Consider the following 20,700-nt stretch of genomic DNA (forward strand, 5'->3'; position numbering starts at 1 on the left):
CCTTTGTTGACGGCAAAGAAGTACAGTCGTGAAGTGAAACGGTGAGGTTTTTACTGATGGCAGTGAACTGTTTTAAGTAAAAACTCAGCAAAACAATCCTACTGACATGTTTTGTCTTGAGGACTAGTAGCTAGGGATGCCCCACGAAACCCGGTTCTAAACGGGAACCGGTTCTAAATTAGTAAAAACCGGAGCATTTTTAAGATCCGACGTTTTCGGTTCTGCTATCGGTAGTCGGTAGGTACTCGAGAAATCATGGAGTGAGATTTATATTGTGGCAATTGTGTTTTTCGAGGAATTTAAACGTCGCAAACATAATCTTGTTTGCCGTTTTCTCCATCTCTCTGTCTCTCTCTCTTACTGCGCGAGGGGCGGGGCTGTGCTGTGCTCCACACACTCGCTGACACACGCACAGACAGCTCTGCTCAAGGGCTCATCATGGCGGAGAGAACTAAACGTTCAAAAGTTTGGGTATATTTTTCAAAAGTCGATGACAACAACGCTCGTTGCCACAAGTGCAACAAATCATTTGCCCGTAAGGGTGGCAATACAAGCAATCTGTCGAAACATCTTTTGTCGAAACATGGTATCAATCTGCAGAAATGCGGCGTTTTTCACTGCTTTGCTCGTAGTGTTCCATCCACATCCACTGCAGGTAAGCCGTATGAGTCATAGATACGGAGTTAACTAGGCTAATAACGAATTATTACGAATAGGCCAATAAATAAAATATAATTGCTTAGCTAATTGTTTAGCTACAAATATATAAGCCATAGATACAGAGTTAGCTAGGCTAATAACAAATTATTACGAATAGGCCAATAAATAAAATATAATTGCTTAGCTAATTGTTTAGCTACAAATATATAAGCCATAGATACGGAGTTAGCTAGGCTAATAGCCGGGGACATTATAAGTCAGGAGAGATCCCGACTCCTGCCGGAGAAGGCAGGTTTGTTGATTTTTCTGCAGAAGAACTGTTAGGATAATGTTCTAGGTTCTTGTTTGTTTGAACTTCCGTTAGCCTTTTGCTGTAAAAATTTATTTTTTTTATATATATATTTTTTCTTTGTCTTTATCTACTTTTATTTTTTATCTTATTTGTTGTTGTTGAATGTTGATTATAAAGTCTATAATTCAGACGCATTTAAAACATTGCTGCTGCTGTTGCTGCTGAATAAATAATATTTGTTTATATTTATATAAAGTTATATAATAGAATAATAAAGACATGTCGATTCTTTTCTTAATTAAGTATCTTTTTTTTCTTGCATAATAATCAAAAAGAACCGATAAGAGTATCGATAAAGTACCAAACCGATAAGCAGTACCGATAAGAGTAGTAGTATCGATAAAATACCCATCCCTACTAGTAGCCATAAATTTTACTATACAGCTCAAATTTTTATGGATTTAAATGGCAAATGATGCTGACCTTATTTTAGTTTTAGGTGATCTGATGCACTAACATTCTAGTAATTAAGTCCAATATTTCTTTTCTTAACCTGTTCAAGTTCTTCAGAAAGTTATATGGTGAAGTTGTCTTCTTCTAAAGGATTAAGCTGTTGTTTGAAAAGTTGTTTCTTTGAATTCCATAGTAGGCTATACTTGACTATGTTTTTCTTATACATTGCACTGATAAAAACCAAATGAGCTGATTAACCACCCTCATTTATTATTACTCATAATTGTTAATACCCATAATTATTTCCCTTCTTCCGGTATTGAATGTAGTTGGAGTTTGCAGCCATGGGTGTCAACCTACTCCATGACATAGTTGTATAGCTTCCGTGTTTTGCTTTACTGGAGAAAGGGATGTTTTTTTTCTTCTTCAAATTTTAGTAACTTTGCTAACTCCGTTTATTTTGGCATTATGCAGCTGTTACACAATTTCTTTTTATATGAGAAACCCATAGATAGGTACTTGCTTACTGTTAATACTTACTTTTTTTATGTCTGTCTCAGTGTTTTCAATTAATGCCAGGGGTATTAGGGATCTGCTACAAAGAAAGGCTTTATTTCTTTACTGCCAAGGAAAAGGCAATTTTTGGTTTATTCAGGAAAGCCATGCTTGTCCAGAAGATGCTTTATTTTGGAAAAACCAACGGGGAAGTGATGTTTGGTTCTCTTTTGGCACTAATCGAACAGCAGGGGTCGCAATTTTAAAAGGGAGTCTGGAGGTCAAATATTGAGACACAACGTCAGAAAAGTTGACAAGGATCTCATGTAGATATATGACGATGAGTTAAGCTTATTTGAAATAACTGATTGTATAAAGGTCAAGTTAGTTTTATTGGTATAGCCCAATATCACAAATTAAAAATGTGCCTCAAGGGCCTTAAAAACCTTAAAGATAACAAATCACCAGGCAATGACAGGTTGATGGCTGAGTTCTATAAAATATTTAGTACAGAGCTAGCTTCTTTTCTGCTTACTATGTTTCAAGAGTCAGTTGAGATTGGTGAACTCCCAGCATCATTAAAACAAGGAGTAATTACGCTTATTCCAAAACCCAATAGAGATAAATTATATTTAGATAATTGGAGACCAATGAGTTTATTAAATAATGAAGCCAAAGTATTTGCATTAATCGTCACAAAAAGACTGAAAAAAAGGCTACAAAGATAGTTGATGAAGAACAATCTGGATTCAAGCAGGGGAGACATATCAGCAATAATGTCAGATTAGTACTACATTTGGTCCCTCATAAGTTGTGTTGGTGTCACAAGATCATAAGTTGGGTGATGTTATACTATGTTATATTAAATTTAACAAATGTTCAGTCTCCTTGCTCATTGCTCTGACACATTCAGAATCATTACCGCTTTTGCCAGTGTTGTTAACAGGCAGCTCATTTAAGTGTGTGCAATTGTAAAATGTATATTTTAAAGGCTAATTACAGTTTTGTGTTTCTCTGTATCATAGCACAGTGTTAACAATGTTACTTATAACATTCTTTCTCAGCCCCGGAATTCAAACCATTTTCTGATGCCCCAAAAATACATACTATATATTTAAATAATTACATTAAAACCATAAATCCTCTGTGTGGAGTTCGCATGTTCTCCCCGTGTCTGCGTGGGTTTCCTCCAGGGGCTCCGGTTTCCTCCCACAGTCCATAGACATGTAGGTCAGGTGAATCAGCCATACTAAATTGCCCCTAGGTATGAATGTGTGTGGGTGTGTGTGTGTGTGTGTATGTCGGCCCTGTGTGATGGTCTGGCGGCCTGTCCAGGGGTGTCTCCCCGCCTGCCACCCAGTGACTGCTGGGATAGGCTCCAGCAACCCCACAACCCTGAGAGCAGGATAAGCGGTTCGGATAATGGAATGAAAAAAAAAATTAATATCATAAACGTGAGATGACTAGTCAACAAATGGGAAGGGAAGTCTTTGGAAGGGGGCAGCCCTAAATAACAGGCTGGTAGCCTGTGTCTGCTTAAGCTATGCTCCTGCAGCCAAGTGGTTGGAGAGCCCATTCTTTGATTCTAGCCACAAAAGCGTCTGCTGTTTAAGTGTCCTTGAGCAAAGCTTGCTCAACAGACGTCCCTCTGAACCAGCGTCCCAAAACCCACCTTTTCTGACAGGGTTCCCTTCATGGTGACGGCACTGCTGACAAAGTTGATCATCTCATCCTCCTCCAGGATAAGCTGGTACTTGTCCTTTTCCTCCTTCATCCATCGCTCCCTCTCCTGCTTGGCCCCAAAGCTGAGCGAGGCCGTCTTCAGCCTCTCCTCCTCCCAGCGGCCCTGCTCCCCTCCCAGCTCCATGGGGGTCTGCTCCAGCTCCAGGTCCCTTTGAGGCACCTCCTTGTATGTGGAAGAGAGAGAGAGAGAGTGAGTGAGACAGACAGACAGACAGAGACAGAGACAGGGAGAAGGGAAGATGAGAAGGAAGGATGACAGAGGCAGAGATGTAAAAGACAAGGTCAGAGAGAGGGAAAGAAAGTGAGGCATTGGGGTAGGGTGGATGGGTTGGGAGGTGAATGGAACAAAGAATGAGGGAAAATAAAAGAGAAAGAAGAAGACTGAATGAGTTTAATGAATTAAAAAAGACAGGGACAAAAACTGTAACCAGTAGATCAGCCTTAATGCTCGACCAACAAATCAAACAAGTTTACATCACCACACCACCCATCAGATCCCTCAAGCGCTCATACCTTGCTCCTCTTCTCCTCCGGCATGTAGTATCGGTTCTTCCTCTCGTCTGCCTCCTTGGCACCAGCCTTCTTGTATTCCCGGGCCAGGTCACGGAGGGTGCGTTTGTAATCCAAGTCCTTCCTCTCCCTTTCAGTCAGCTCGTCTGTGGAGAACAGGTACTCATCATCCGCAATCTCCGCCTCCAGGTCCTCCAGCTTCTCTGCCTCCCTCTTCTGCAGGTAGTCCCAGCGTGAGCGCTTCCTCAACTCTGGCAGCTGAAAGGAGAAGGCGAGTGGGAGAAGGTTTGGTCCTTAAAAGGAGAGCAATTCCTGTCAGTGCAGGTAAAAGGGATGAAACATAACTGGCTTTTGTACTATGAAAGACCAACAGACAGACAGACAGACAGACAGACAGACAGACGGACAGACGGACAGACGGACAGACGGACAGACGGACAGATAGACAAGACGGGCCAACAGACAGAGAAAGAGAGACGGACGGACGGACTGACTGACAGATAGATAAGACTGGCCAACAGACAAAGAGAGCTAGACTGAGAGACAGACAGACAAAGGGGGTTTCATAAAATACTTTTTATACTGAATATTGTGATGGAATACATTTGGCAATAACATGGAGGCGACCAACTGAACCCACCTCACCTAAACCAGCAACAATTTAGATGTCATTTATATAAAAACTGAACGCAACATTTTTTTTTTACATTCCCCCACCCCCTTTTTCTCCCCAACTGTATCTAGCAGATTACCCAACTCTTCCAAGCTGTCCCAGTTGCTGCTCCACCCCCTCTGCTGATCCGGGGAGGGCTGCAGACTACTAGATGCCTCCTCCCATACATGTGGAGTCACCAGCTGCTTCTTTTCACCTGACAGTGAGGAGTTCACCAAGAGGATGTAGCACATGGGAGGATCATGCTTTCCCCCCAGTTCCCCCTCCCCCCAAACAGACACCCCGACTGACCAGGGGAGGCGCTAGTGCAGTGACCAGGACACAAACCCACATCCGGCTTCCCACCCGCAGACACGACCAACTGTGTCTGTAGTGACGCCTGACCAAGCCGGAGTTAACGGGGATTCGATCTGGCAATCCTCGTGTTGGTAGACAATGGAATAGACCGCCACGCTATCCGGACGCCCACAAATGGAATATTTAACTTGTGGGCCAAAATGTAATCCAGATGCCCATTTTATTTTAATACAATGTTTGTGTTACATAAGATTTTGTTGCCATTGTAGTGACCTACTTGCAGCCTACATAGTCACCATGTGGAAGAGATGGTCCCTTTAAGACAGTTGGTTCAGGGGTTAGCAGAGGGGATTGTGGGTAGACTTGAGGGCATGGTTTTGGATATAAAAAGTTGTTGACTTGAGGAAATAAACGACCCCACGGCTGTGTGGTCAAAAGGAGAAGTAGTCTCGTCTCCTTTCTTACATCCTCCACATTGGGGACCCCGACGTGAGCCATGCAGAAGGACGCTACCAGTGCAGCGGCAGTGGCTAACACCATCTCGCTCAAATGGTCCGACTTCTGGGAAACGGCTGTGGCAGCATGGTTCGCTCACATCAAAGCCCAGTTCGCGATTAAGAACATCACCGTGGATGAGACCAAGTACCACTATGTCGTGGCGGCACTCGGAACATCTACAGCGTCAGGGATATTGGGCCTGCAGCAAGCCCTGCTGCCCGTGGATAAATACGGTACGATTGAGAGACACTGGCTGCAGGCTTTTGAGCTAGCAGAGGTTGAGCAGGCAGACTGGTTGTTTTCACTGCAAGGCTTGGGAGATGGCAAGCCATCGCAGCTAATGGACAAGATGCTGAGTATGCTGGGTTCGTGCGACCCCTCCTTCCTTTTCGGCCAGCTGTTCCTCCGTCAGCTCCCCTCGCACGTCCGTGCTGCCTTGATTAGCTCCAAGTTGTCCACCACCAGCACATTCAGGAGCTGGCCGCGGAGGCTGACAGGATTTTTCTCGCCAGCCGACAGCAGTGTGTGGCCGCTCTGCTGCCTGCCCTCAGTCTTCCAACACCACCGGTTGAGGCTACGGGCGTCGCCGTGGCAGCAGTTTCACGTCGGCAGCAGGACTCAGGGAGACTGTGCTTCTACCATGCTAGGTTTGGAACCAAAGCCAAGTAATGCCGTGCACCATGCACTTTCAGCAGGGCGGGAAAAGCCAGGGCCGGCGCTCAGTAGTAGCCCTGAGCGTTGGCCAGGAAGGCAGGCTGCCGTTTATTCAGGACACCATCTCCGGCCGGCGGTTGCTAGATGATTCAGGTGCGCAGCGGAGCATCCTGCCTGCGACACAAGTGGACATGATGGCTGGCAGATTCAGCCCCCCCATGGATGCTACCAACGGCACCGTTGTTCACACCTATGGCACAAGGTATGTGGATGTGGTTTTTGGAGGTCAGCTGGGACTTTTTGATGGCAAAGCTGCCCATTCCCCTCCTGGGTGTGGATTTCCTGCATGCTTATGGACTGCTGGTGGATGTTAAAAACCGCCGCTTGATTGACGCCATCTCCTTCTGCTCCTACCCATGTACGCTGGGGGAGGTGGGTCCCATCGGCTTGTCCAACATGATTGCCACCGGGATGAGTTTCAGCGTCTGCTTGCTGAGTTTCCGGACCTCACAACATCCATCTTCTCATCAGTAGTCACCAAGCATGGAGTAGAACACTACATCACTACCACAGGCCCCCCAGTCTATGCCCGTGCACGGCGCCTCGACCCAGTCAAGCTCGCCATCGCCAGGGAGGAGTTTGCCAACATGGAGCGCCTCGGCATCATGCACTACTCCGACAGTCCGTGGGCCTTCCCCCTGCATATGGTCACGAAGGCTAACGGTAGCTGGCGCCCATGTGGTGATTACCGCTGCCTCAACAACACCACGACGCCAGACCGCTACCCCGTCCCGCACATCCAGGACTTCTCTGTGTACTTAGCGGGGGCAGTCATCTTCTCTAAGGTGGACCTCGTACACAGATACCACCTGATGACAGTCCACCCGCAGGAAGTGCCGAAGACGGCAGTAATCACGCCGTTTGGCCTGTTTGAGTTCCTGAGGATGCCGTTTGGGCTCAAGGGGGCTACGCAGACCTTTCAGTAGCTCATGAACTCTGTGGTGCGGGATATGCCATTCATGTTTGTTTACGTGGACAACAATCTCATGGCCAGTATGTCCGCAGCGGAGCACCTGGTCCACCTCCGGCAGTTGTTCGAGCGGCTCAGCCAGCATTGGCTCATCGTCAACCCGACAAAGTGCCAGTTGGGCCTGCCAGCCATTGACTTCCTAGGGCACCGGGTTACAAGGGATGGAGCAACCCCCCTCCCTGACAAGGTGGACACCGTCGCCAGATTCCCATGCCTGACCAAGGTGAAGTCCCTGCAGGAGTTCCTGGGCATGGTGAACTTTTATAAACCGGTTCATTCCCGGGCGGCTCATCTCATGCACCCCCCGTATGAGGCTCTGAAGGGTAAGGACCCCAAGAGCCCGTCTGATCAGAAGAGAGAAACCAGGCGTTAGAGGACGCTAAGGCTGCACTGACTGACGCTACCTTGTTGGCACACCCATCACCAACTGCCCCAGTAGCACTCACCACGGATGCCTCATATTACGCCGTGGAGGCAGTGTATAAGCAGTGGGTGGGCGGAGCCTGGCAACCGCTCGCTTTTTTCGAGCGCCAACTGCACAGCAGTGAGAGGAAGTACAGTACTTTTGACAGGGAGCTTCTTGGCCTGTTTCTCGCCATCCACCACTTTCGGTTCCTGCTGGAATGCCACCAGTTCTGTTTGTGGACCACAAGCCGCTGACGTTCGCCATGGCCAAAGTCACCGATCCGTGGTCTGGGCGTCTGCAGCGCTAGCTATCTTACATATCGGAGTTCACCATGGACATCTGGCACAACACCGGCAAAGACAACTTCGTCGCCGACTGCCTCTCCCGGGCGGTGGTGGGGGCTGTCCACTTGGGACTCGACTACGCTGCCATGGCTGCAGACCAGGCTGCTGACACGAAGTGTTGGCCTACCGGACTGCAGTTTAAGGACGTTAAGTTCGATGACGCTGGGGCCACACTTCTCTGTGACATCTCCACGGGTCAGCCCCAGCACACGGTACCCACTGGCTGGTGACAGCAGGTTTTCGACGTCATCCATGGCCTTTCACACCCAGGCGTGAAGGTGCCAACGAAGTTGGTGGGGGACAAGTTCGTGTGGCATGGCCTCAGGAAAGAGTCCCAGTGTTGCCAGATGTATGATAATTATCGTATTTGTATGATAATTTTGCCCTCTGTACAATCAATAATGACAAAAAGTCCCATAATGTGCGATAATTTGGTCATTATTATTATTACATCTGGCAACACTGGGAAGGACGTCAAGGACCCGGCAGGCAACTGTGTGGCGTGTCAGCGCTCAAAGGTTCACTGCCACACCAAGGCACCCCTGGCGCTGTTCCTGGTGCCCGGGAGGTGTTTCGACCATGTCAATGTGGACTTAGTGGGACCCCTTCCCTCCTCCCGTGGTTTCACTCACCTCCTCACCAAGGTGGACAGGATCACCAGGTGGCCGGAGGCTATTCCGTTGTCATCCACCACATCTGCTGAGGTAGGCCGGGCGTTCATCGGGTCTTGGGTAGCCCGATTTGGCACACCATCTGACCTCACTTCTGATCGGGGCTCACAGTTCACATCCGAGCTCTAGACTGCAGTCGCTGAAAGCTTAGGGGTGAAGCTCCACCGCACCACGGCGTACAACCCGCAGAGCAATGGTTTATGTGAGCGGTTTCATTGTTTGATGAAGGCCGCTTTTTGGGCCAGCCGACAGCAGCTGGGTCAACTGGCTCCCATGGGTCATGCTTGGCCTGCGGACCGCCCCTAAGGAAGACCTCCAGTCCTCGTCAGCCAAGCTGTTTAACAGCCAACCCCTGCAGGTCCCAGGGGAATTTCTCCCAGACGGCGCGGCACCCTGGTCTGCTGCCCGCAAACGAGCTGTGTTCCAGGGCAGCGCCAGTGTTTTCACTCTAGTCCCAACTTCGTGGCATGGCCTCCCTAAGTCTTACGTTCCCAAGGACCTGCAGTCGGCCGGGTACATCTTCATCTGGCATGACATCCACCGTACCCCCCTGCGGACCCACTACAACGGCCCCTTCCGTGTCCTGGCGGTGGGGGCTAAGAACTTTGTGGTGGATGTGGGCGATAAGTCGGAGTGGATTTTGGTGGACCGCCGCAAGCCAGCTCACCTGGACTTGGACAGGCCGGTTCAACTGGCCCAGCCCCCTCGGTGTGGACGCCCCCGTGTCCCTACACCCTTCAAGAGGAACTGTTTTGGCTGCATTATTTGTCCCCCGCCACATTGATTTTTTTTTCTTCTTTCTGTCATGGTGAATTCTGTGGGGCACGTGTAGTGACCCACTGGCAGGTTACATATTCACCATGTGGAAGAGATGGTCCCTTTAAGACAGTGGGTACAGGGGTTAGCAGAGGGGATTGTGGGTAGAATTGAGGGTGTGGTTTTGGGTATAAAAAAGCTGTTTACTTGAAGCTTGTTGTTGGAAAATAAATGACTCAGCGGCTGTGTGGTCAAAAGCAAAAGTGGTCTCATCTCCTTTCTTACATCCCCCACACCATTCTTATTATGACTGTCAGTATTTTTAATTGTTATTATCGTGGGCTAGTCAACAAGTTCACAAGTTGGTCTACAGCCACAGCCAGTATTTTCATTTGAAATTTGCTGATATACATTGAATAATCATTGGGGAATTTTTCCAATTATTGAAGGATCGATAACAAACCTAACGGAAAGTCAGACAGATAAACAGACACAGAGAGAGATAGATAGGTAGATGTGTTTTAGAGATATAGGAGGAAGAGGAATCCTACATTATACAAGTGAGAATGAGTAAGTCACAAATGAGCTAGTTCATCTGGTTCATAAAGGAAATGACAGTTTCCCAGTTTTTTTCTGTGACGGGAAATCTTAACGCTCACCATTTTCCTCTGATCTTCCTCAGCCATCTTCAGCCTCTTCTGAGCCTCCTCGTATGCCTGGAAAGAGTAACGAAGAAGGGCTTTAACAATGCTACACGGCGAGATGGCATTCAAGGTTGTAAGAGTGGTGTCCACCTCACCTTTTTGTCTGTCCTCTCTGCTATGTTACGGGTCTTTTCTTTGTCTTTCTGTTTTACTCGCTCAGCAAAAGCATCTCTCTCCTCAATATCCTGCAGCCGCTCTCGCTCCTCTCTCTCCCACTCCTCCTCTTCCTCCACTGACCTCTGGTTGCCTTGGCCTGAATTACCCCTGGAATTTAAAAAAAAACAAAAAACAAACTCTTAACAGCAAAGTTATCACTCTTCACTGGCTGTTACATTTGAGTTCAGCTTGTTTTGATGATGATTTAGGTGATGTTGAAATGGTATATCTTAATTATACCTGCTTTTGACTTTGTCCATTATATAGAATCCAAAAACCTTTTGTGCAAATAAGAAATCTTCAGACCTTTTGCTTTTTAGGGCGTAAATTCTCTTCATAGAGAAGGGTTGGCTTGCCCTTCTGAAAGCTTCTAATGTCACTTGTTTCTTCTACACCCTTATATTGTTAAAATGATAAAGCTTATATTGCTTTTAGAGACTTATATGGCTGTTGTTATATTGTTAATACCGTTTGTTAATAAAGCTACATGCCTTCACTATGCCATAATACTGGGACAGTGATGTACCTGTTTACATACACAATATCTGTAAGTCCTATGTCCTCCACAAGCTCTCTCTTGCCTTGGCAGCAGCAGCATCACAAGACCTATTTTGCTAGCGTAGCACTAATGTTCATCCATTTAAATGATTTGTTCATCCAAATGCATACACAGCTCTGGATATGTCCATTCTGCCCACGATTGGCTTTTTAATATAAAACTTCAAACTTTTATGTTAACATGTTCATAGCAGGATAAGAAAACTCAAGCTATACAGAGCAAGTTTATAACATTCTGGTCTAACGTTCATGTGACCAGTTGGCCATAACTATCAATGTCTGCTTTCGTATAGCCTGGTACTGCAAGAGATAGCTTGGCCTTGCTGAACTTTCTTTGTGAACCAGGCTTCTGGTCTCGAGGGCTGTCCTCAAACGAAGCAGTCATTCGAGTTTGCAATCTGATATTTCACAATGGCCTGAAAAAACTCAAGGCCTGAACTCCTACAAGACAGATAACCTTTTCCTTCTGTTAAGAGCATTTTTCCAGTACCTCTGCAAACAGTGATTTTGTTATATTTTGGCATATGTCTCATTTCATCTCATCTTCAGCCACTTTTCCGGGGTTGGGTCACAGTGGCAGCAAGCTAAGTAGGGCACTCCAGACATCCCTCTCCCCAGAAACGCCCTCCAGCCCTTCCTGGGGGATCCCAAGGCGTTCCCAGGCCAGATTAGACATGCAGTCCCTCCAGCGAGTTCTGCGTCTACCCCGGGCTCTCCTCCCAGTTGGCCATGCCTGGTAAACCTCCAAAGGAAGGCACCCAGGAGGCATCCTAATCAGATGCCCAAACCATCTCAACTGGCTCCTTTCGATGCGAAGGAGCAGCGGCTCTACTCCAAGCTCCCTTCGGATGTCCGAGCTCCTCACCCTATCTCTAAGACTGAGCCCAGACACCCTACGGAGGAAACTCATTTCAGGCAACGATGGAGAAACCTGGAGGGGCGTGACTGGCCTCCCTGATCTGAACCCGAGCAGTGCCTTGTTATTGGACTTCTGTGCGAGTCATGGATTGGCAATAACAAACACCATGTTCCAACATAAGGTAGTTCATAAGTGTACTTGGTACCAGAACACCTCAGGCCGAAGATCGATGATAGACTTTGTGGTCGTATCATTAGATCTGTGTCCGTATGTTTTGGACACTCGGGTGAAGAGAGGAGCAGAGCTGCCAACTGATCACCACCTGGTGGTGAGTTGGATCAGATGGCGGGGAAGGCTGCCGGACAGACCTGGCAAACCCAAACGTATAGTGAGGGTGAACTGGGAATGTCTGGCAGAGGCCCCTGTCCGTGAGGTCTTCAACTCCCACCTCCGGAAGAACTTCTTGTGTATCCCGAGGGAGGCTGAGGACATGGAGTCTGAGTGGGCCATGTTCAAAGCCTCTATTGTAGATGCGGCAGGCAGGAGCTGTGGTCAAAAGGTCGTCGATGCCTGTCGAGGTGGCAACCCAAGAACCCGCTGGTGGACACCGGTGGTGAGGGAAGCCGTCAGGCTGAAGACGGAGGCTTTTCGGACTTGGTTGGCCAGGGGTCTCCGGAAGCAGCAGACAGGTACCGGGAGGCTAGAAGGGCTGCCGCTCCGGCGGTCACGAAAGCAAAAACTCGGGTGTGGGAGGAGTTCGGCAAGGCTATGGAGGAGGACTTTTGGTTGGCTTCAAGAGAGTTCTGGCAAACCATCCGGTTTGCCAGAAGGGGAAGGGGAAACAGGGCTTGAATCAGGCTGTGTTCAGCCAGGGAGGGGAAATGTTGACCCAGACTGGGGATGATGTCGAGTGGTGGAAAGAACACTTTGAGGAGCTCCTGAACTTGACTAACACGTCCTCAGTGGAGGATGTAGAGTCTGAAGACTCAGGGGAAGCCCCAACCATATCCCTGGCAGAGGGCTCTGAGGTAGTTAAAAAGGTCCTCAGTGGCAAGGCGCCGGGTGTAGATGAGATTCGCCCTGAGTTGCTGAAGGCTCTGGACATTGTTGGGCTGTCTTGGTTGACACGCCTCTACAGTGTCGCGTGGAGGTCGGGAACAGTACATGTGGAGAGGCAGACTGGGGTGGTGGTTCCCATATTCAAAAAAGGGGACCGGAGGGTGTGCTCCAATTGTCGGGGAATCATATTGCTCAGCCTCCCTGGGAAAGTCTACTCTAGGGTGCTTGAAAGGAGGCTCCGACCAGGAGGAACAATGCGGATTCCGTCCTGGCCGTGGAACAACGGACCAACTCTTTACCCTTGCGGAAGTGCTGAGGGGGGGCATGGGAGTTTGACCAGCCAGTTTACATGTGTTTTGTGGACTTGGAGAAGGCTTACGACCGTGTTCCCTGGGGCACTCTGTGGGGGGTACTACAGGAGTACAGGGTACCAAGGCAGTTGCTACAAGCCATCCAGTCCTTGTATAACCAAAGTGAGAGCTGTGTCCACGTTCTTTTTTTTTATTATATATATATAAATTTATTTCTAGTTTTTCCCCTTATCCCATCCAATTAACCCAACGGCAGATGGCCGGAACTCTTGTCGACTATCTCCCCTGGCTCACGTTTCCACAGGAAGGAGATAGTCGTAACACCAGCTTCCTTCAAACTTGTGTCGGCTGCTCTTGCTATTTTATACGCTGCAGCCTCGCATGGATTGCATTACCTTCAGGCCACGAAGAAGACGTAGGGAGAATGCTTTCGGTTGCTTGGCTGCAGGTGTCCGGATGGGCCGGGGGGGGGGGGGGGTCGCTGGAGAACGAGTCCCTGAACACTACACCGATCTACACCCACTATCCCTCGGGTAAGGGTGGCCTAATGAATGCCTTACCCCGTGGATGCTCTGGCCGTGACCGGTTACGGCGAGTCTGGGATATGAACCTCCCAGCCACATGATGAGCGGATTGCAAGAACGGCGGTTTATTCCGCTCGGCCATCAGAGCGGGTGTGTCCATGTTCTTGGCACAAAGTCAAACATGTTCTCGGTGGGTGTCGGACTCTACCAAGGTTGTCCCTTGCCTCCGATTCTGTTTGTGATATTCATGGACATGATCTCAAGGCGCAGCCAAGGTGAGGAGTGTGTCCGTTTGGGAACCTCAGAATTGCATCTCTGCTCTTCGCAGATGATGTGGTTTTGTTGGCTTCATCAGAACGCGACTCCCGGCGCGCACTGGTGTGGTTTACAGCTGAGTGTGAAATGGCCGGGATGAGAGTCAGCACCTCCAAGTCTGAGGCCGTGGTTCTCTACCGCAAAATGGTGGATTGCTCCCTCCGGGTTGGGGATGAGTTGCTGCCCCAAGTGAAGGAGTTCCAAGTATCTCGGGGTCTTGTTCGCGAGTGAGGGTATGATGGAGTCGGAGATTGACAGATGGATTGGTGCAGCATCAGCAGTAATGCAGACGTTGTACCAGACCGTTGTGGCGAAGAAGGAGCTGAGCCGGAAGGCAAAGCTCTCAATTTACCAGTCAATCTTTGTTCCAATCCTCACCTATGGTCATGAGCTTGGGGTAGTGACCGAAAGGGTGAATAAGAGCATTTTTTCAGTACCTCTGCAAACAGTGATTTTGTTATATTTTGGCATATGTTCTTTTGCAAATACATATAGACACTGAATGAAAACGGCAATTAAGCATCAGGATTACTGCACCATAACACACAGCTAAGAGCTCATTTATACTCAAAGTTAAATACGTATATGGATGGAGCCTTCTGTCCGTACTCTGCGTTCATTTCATCCATATTTCTGCATGTTTTCTGGGAGCTTGTGAATCCGTACAAACGGAGCAGTACCACAGGAAATCGTGGGGGCAGTGTTGTGCAGTGTAGTTAATAGCTCACGCGCAACCAGCCAGCAACACACAACAAAGAAGGCAAGTATTGGAAATGACGTTTGTCGTCAATTTCTCTCATAGGTAAAATCAGGGAGAATTCTCTGTCCACATGCCACAATGTATTTAATGGCCACACAGCCCACCGCTGTCTACTAAGCTACCTCTTTTTTAACAGATACATGATCATGATCTCCTCCACCATCGCCATGTTTGCTCTCATCGTCTTCTTCTTCGTGTGAATTTCCAGCAGCCTGGACACTTTACCTCTGAACTTGGATGTGAAATCTGAACTTAACTCTGAACTGCTCTCTAGTGGATGTACTGCTTAACAACCATGCCAACGTAAAACACAAATGGGAAGTATGTGGGCAGTTACGTTTAGAACATTTGAAACGGACATATCTATTTATGTACATAAAGGGAGCATAAATGAGCCTTAAAACAAAAGCAACATGACAAAATATGCTGTTCTAGTAATTGACAGCAAGGAGAAAAAGAAAAATAGAAGAGGAAAAAGAATAAAAGAGCGCGGTTAATGAGGATTAATCCAGTGAGTCAAGTAAATTCTTTATGAGACAGTACAAGCCTGTTTCACGCCATAAGCAATCATCATCTTTCCCTGCCGTTGAGTGTTTCTTTTAACAAGGTTAATACGGATTATGAGTAAATAAGGATTATAGAAATAGTAGGAAACATCCTGTGACCTTTTGGGCTGTTCCTCTTCACTTGATGACTCACTTTCCTTTTTCTGTCTGATGTGCTTCCTCTTGTTACCTCGGTTTTGGCCCTTGTTCTTCTTTTTCCCCCTATCCTTCTCTTTCAAAGCATCACCATCGCTATCACTGTCCTCAACCAGAGTGTACGTCCGGTTCTTCCTCTCCATCTCAATGGCTTGCCGTTCAGTCACTCGAGCCTGCTTCTCCACAACTTGCTTGCGGGGAACCTGAAACGCAGTGGTGGAAGAGGTTACAGTTGTGTCGCTCAATTGGTACAGCATGGTGCCAGCACTGCAGTGGTCAGTGGTTCAATTCCCACTGGAATCTTGAAAGACCACAACCTCCTGCTAAAACAAAAAAGACCATTTAAGTGAAATGTCATTCATCTTGGGTGGCATAAGAAATACCTTTGACTACTCCTGACGGGCTTTATAATCAGTACAACAATAGCACAGATTAGTCATGTCCTGTCTCTAGATTACAAAAAACAGTGCCATTACAAACAAAAAAACAAAAAACAAAACAATAACACTGCAATGTAAAGACAAGCACATTGGGAAAGTTAAAATGAAAGCTAGTTTTGCTTGAGGGCAATAAAGAATAGCTTCGTAAAAACTGAGACTACAGATAAACTTCTTGTTTCAGTTGTAGGTAAAAACTAGCTTCCAGTCGGAAAAGAACTTGATGAGGCATGATTAATTCCCACTATCAACTGATTTCTAATGACAATTTGGTCCAGATCCCCTAACCAACAATGTAATTTCCAGTAATCATCTAGGCCCAAATTGATAATAGAACAGCAGCAATACCAACCTTGTCATAGAGCTCATGAGCAAAGGCAATCACACTCTGATCAATGTCGATGGTACCCGTCTGCTGGAGACGGGTCACAAAGTCTTGATAGCCGGAGGATTTCTGTGCTATACCAATCATAAACTGGGCCACATATCTGTCACTCAACCCAAGTATGTCATGGAGACGGTCATTTACCCATTGTTCTAGGTTCGCCATGTTCCCACTGGAAAACATAAAGTGAAAATTATTTCAAGCCATCCTACTGACATTCAAATGTTAATCAGCTTGCTACTTGGTGTGCCACCTGCAAACAAAGACACGTAGTTACTTATCTGACACGTCCTTTCAATGATATACCCATATTACATCTGACGTTTGTGTTGGAGGGGAACAGCTGACAGCCTAAAGGGGCTTTTTGGAATAAGAGAGTCCATCTATGCCCTCGCATGTTGTAAGGGACTCATAACTAGTTCACTGACTCGTTTAAGTTACAAACAAAAACGTAGCTATTAGTGAGCTAATGTTGACCAAGTCCCCTTCATGCTTTCTGCCTTGTTATTTGGCCAAAACTAGACACATGGCCGACACATGCTCCAGTCTGGAGAAAATCACGCGTCAGAGAATCCTCCATCAGTTACAGGGCTCGAGTAACGGGATTCAGATAAAACGTGTCCTTAAATACGGGTTCCGTTATTAACTTTATGTTGATTTATGGAACTGTATCGACTAATTGTTAAGCATTTTTTCACGCTTCTCATCCATCTTTACTAGTTGACTGGTTTCTTTTTTAACATCATCTGTGTACTTTTACTTTACATAAAGGCCGCCTCGTTTCGCTGTAGAAAAACGTCTGTTGGTTGTTTGACCGAACAGCAACACAGCTTACCTCGCCCGCAACGACGAAGCAACGACGCCGTGAATAGCAACAGTGACTACCGCTAGCTTTCACCGAGCTCACTCAACTAAACATTCACTACAAACTAAAGTGGTGGCATACACTCCCACCGAGAGGAAACTACACGTCTATATATAGCCCTCCATTTTGTCGCGTATTCTTTTGTTTTCAAACATACAAACTTGAGGTCGAAAATATCACAAACACGCTCGGGTAACGAACGCTAGCTCACGCTCGCTGTAGCGGAAGTACGACGCCGAAAACGAGCTTCTCCTCTTCTTCTTCGTCGTCTTCATCTTATTTTCTTCTTCTTCTTCTTCTTCTTCTTCTTCTTCTTCTTCTTCTTCTTCTTCGTCTTCTTCTTCTTCTACACAAATGTAAATATTGCAAAACGCACCCCTGTTTAGCTGCCTTTAAAAACGAATTAGTAACTTTGTCCAAATCTCTAAAATGTATGAAAAACAGAAATGCCAAAAAATTATTCTTTGCATTTGAACAATTTAATGTAATTTAACCCCTGGAATGTTGCATTGTCCTATTTTATTTGATCTCTTTTTAATTTTCCTTTTCTGTTTCCTTGTTTTGTTCTCATTGTCTTTGACATGTTTGATGTTCTGTTCTTAGCTACTCTGCTGTTTTAGAGTATACTGGCTTTGTTTGATGTGTTTGAATATTTATAGTCTTGATTAAAAAAAAACAAAAAAAACCCGTCTTCTTCTTCTTCTTCTTCTTCTTCTTCTTCTTCTCGGCAAACTAGGCACGGTGTAGTACATTGCTGCCCTCAACTGGTGAAGTAACGTCATTGCTACTGCGACGTGGTCAAATAATGGACTTCTCAGCAAACCTTTCAAAGTTAACAAGCAAGCTTTTAATGACCGCAAGCCAAGCTAGTCATAACAGACACAAGTTTGTATTGGTCTCAGCTTGATCCTTTTCTTGGCCGCAGAAGCGACCTTATCTATTTGCCTACTCTTTACCCTCATGTGGGGAAATAGCATGTGTCTAATACAACTTCTCTCATAACGTCCCCATCACCTTCCACCACATCCCCGCTATCTGTAACACATATGCCCGTTTTAACATGTTCAATATCCCACAACATTACCAAAACATCGACACTTAAGTTGCATCGTGGGTAATATGCAAATGAAATTGGAGCAGGAACACTCTAGTAGAATTCGCCACACTACTATTGCCCTTTGAGCCCTATATCTCGCGATTTTTTTTTGTAGGACGTGTACAACTAACCGAGTTCTCTCTTTTTGAAAATCCCCGTCACCCAGCAGTGTTCTAAGGGAAACTGTTTAATTTCGTTTGCCTACTTCCATGAATAAAGCCCTCATTTCCCCGGCATAAAGCCATCAGGACATGTTGTACAGACGCCAGGACCTCACAGTATTCACAATTGCAATCTCTGTGCTGTCCAGCTGGCACTAACCCACATGCTGGTCCGCAATGTTCCAACCTTAGCCTTGTCAATTTGAGCTCATCTGTCTGAGGCATGTTCAGTCTATTGCCAGGTTTAACTGATGTTTGGATGCCGTATAGATTTCTCCCTCTGCTGTTTGCATCCCACTCTTGCTACCACTGATGATTCAGTCTCTCACTGATGCTGCTGTCAAATGGCACCTGCACATCTACACTACCCTTGCCTAAACTGCCCGATCTGCCACCTCATTGCCCTCAACCCCAACATGTGCTGGCACACATAGAAAACCCACACTCCATCCCTGCCTCTCCAGTTTAAAAATCATCATTAAAATCTCCCAACTGTGTCTGGTCCAGCTCTGCTCCACCCCCACCCCCAATGCCAAGGCAGACACTGAATCAGCGCACAGCAAAACTTTACCCAAATCCCTTTCTTCCACCCACCACAGTGCCCACAATATGTAATAATAATAATAATAACGCTTATATAGCGCTTTTCTAACACTCAAAGTCGCTTTACAATAAACGAGGTGAAACGAGACAACAGTTAAACATAATACAGACATACAGTGGTGGATGGGAAGGGGGGGGCAGACATACAGGGGTGGATGGGAAGGGGGGGAGCAGACATACAGGGGTGGATGGGAAGGGGGGGGCAGACATACAGTGGTGGATGGGAAGGAGGGGGCAGACATACAGTGGTGGATGGGAAGGGGGGGCAGACATACAGGGGTGGATGGGAAGGGGGGGGCAGACATACAGGGGTGGATGGGAAGGGGGGGGCAGACATACAGGGGTGGATGGGAAGGGGGGGGCAGACATACAGTGGTGGATGGGAAGGGGGGCAGACATACAGTGGTGGATGGGAAGGGGGGCAGACATACAGGGGTGGATGGGAAGGGGGGGGCAGACATACAGGGGTGGATGGGAAGGGGGGGGCAGACATACAGGGGTGGATGGGAAGGGGGCAGACATACAGTGGTGGATGGGAAGGGGGGGGCAGACATACAGTGGTGGATGGGAAGGGGGGGGGCAGACATACAGGGGTGGATGGGAAGGGGGGCAGACATACAGTGGTGGATGGGAAGGGGGGCTACGAGAGGCAGAAGCGGCAGCCACACACGACGCCAGCAGTACTCTCCCACTTAAACACACACAAAAGGGCAAGAAAAACACAAAACAACAGCACTGTGGACGTTGATGTCGTGTAAGGGTTTACTCCCGTAGCCTATTCCTCTCCCGAGGTGTCCACTAGGTGGCACTATTTACCCCATAGCTGGGGCTGGTTCGTGGGCATCAGCGAATATCCATCATCATCATCATCATCATCATCGGCGGTCACTTGGGGTCGAGTATGACTGTCCTCCTTCATGGGCTTGTGGGTCTTCAGGTGGGCGAAGAGGCCGATCCTGGAGCCGCATATTTTGGTGCAGTGTGGGCAGGGGTGGATGGTGGTAGTCATGGGATTGGTTTGGGCCTTTTTGGCGGAAACTCCCTCCTTTCTGAGCCTGCGCTTGTCTTCTGCAGCACGGCGGAGATCATTATTACATAGTGCATCTCCTTCCCAGACAAGTTTTCTCCAGGTTGCCCCTTGGTTGCTGTGTCCTCCCAGGTCTTATGGTCTATGTGGCATTTTTTGATGTTTGTTTGGATGTTATCCTTATACCTTTTCTTTTGACCTCCCGGGGCACGTTGTCCTGTAAGAAGCTGGGAGTATAGGACTTGTTTTGGAAGGCGAGAGTCAGGCATATGGATGACATGGCCAGTCCATCTGAGCTGGTGTTGGGCGATGGTGGCAGTGATAGCAGGAATGTTAGCCTCCTCCAGGACGCTGGTGTTGGTGTCTGTGTTCCCAGGTGATCTTGAGGATTTTTTGGAGGCACCTCTGATGATGTGCCTCTAGTGCCTTCAGGTGCCTGCTGTATGTGGTCCAGGATTCTGAGCCATACAGTAGGGTGGGCAACACTACTGCTTTGTAGACCAGAATTTTCATTCTGGCCTGGAGGTAGCGGTTTTCAAAGACCCTTTTCCTCGGTCTTAAGAAAACCCTACTGGCACAACTGAGGCGGTGGTGTATTTCCTCATCAATATTAATTTTGGAGGATAGGAGGCTTCCGAGGTATGTAAAGTGGTCCACATTTTCCAGTCTGGTTTTTTCAACACAGATAGTTGGGGGT

The 20,700-nt window shown here is 47.3% G+C and overlaps 1 protein-coding gene across 3 annotated transcripts in view; it reads right to left on the reverse strand.

Moving 5' to 3' along the window:
- Positions 1 to 17,434, reverse strand: part of dhx16 (DEAH (Asp-Glu-Ala-His) box polypeptide 16) — a 56,215-nt gene extending 38,781 nt beyond the window's left edge. For 2 of the 3 annotated variants that reach the window (XM_056287110.1, XM_056287112.1), the window contains exons 1-7: positions 17,087 to 17,423; positions 16,219 to 16,423; positions 15,394 to 15,632; positions 10,282 to 10,450; positions 10,142 to 10,198; positions 4,157 to 4,411; positions 3,573 to 3,806 (exon numbers count right to left, since the gene is read on the reverse strand). In XM_056287110.1, the coding sequence (XP_056143085.1) occupies positions 3,573 to 3,806; positions 4,157 to 4,411; positions 10,142 to 10,198; positions 10,282 to 10,450; positions 15,394 to 15,632; positions 16,219 to 16,416 (1,152 nt within the window). In that variant the 5' untranslated portion in view covers positions 16,417 to 16,423; positions 17,087 to 17,423. Of the gene's footprint in view, positions 1 to 3,572; positions 3,807 to 4,156; positions 4,412 to 10,141; positions 10,199 to 10,281; positions 10,451 to 15,393; positions 15,633 to 16,218; positions 16,424 to 17,086 lie in introns of all 3 variants that reach the window. The other variant, XM_056287111.1, reaches the window with a different exon arrangement.
- Between the last annotated feature and the right edge of the window lie 3,266 nt (positions 17,435 to 20,700).

Source organism: Lampris incognitus, chromosome 9, assembly GCF_029633865.1.
Source record: "Lampris incognitus isolate fLamInc1 chromosome 9, fLamInc1.hap2, whole genome shotgun sequence".
Lineage (NCBI taxonomy): Eukaryota > Metazoa > Chordata > Actinopteri > Lampriformes > Lampridae > Lampris > Lampris incognitus.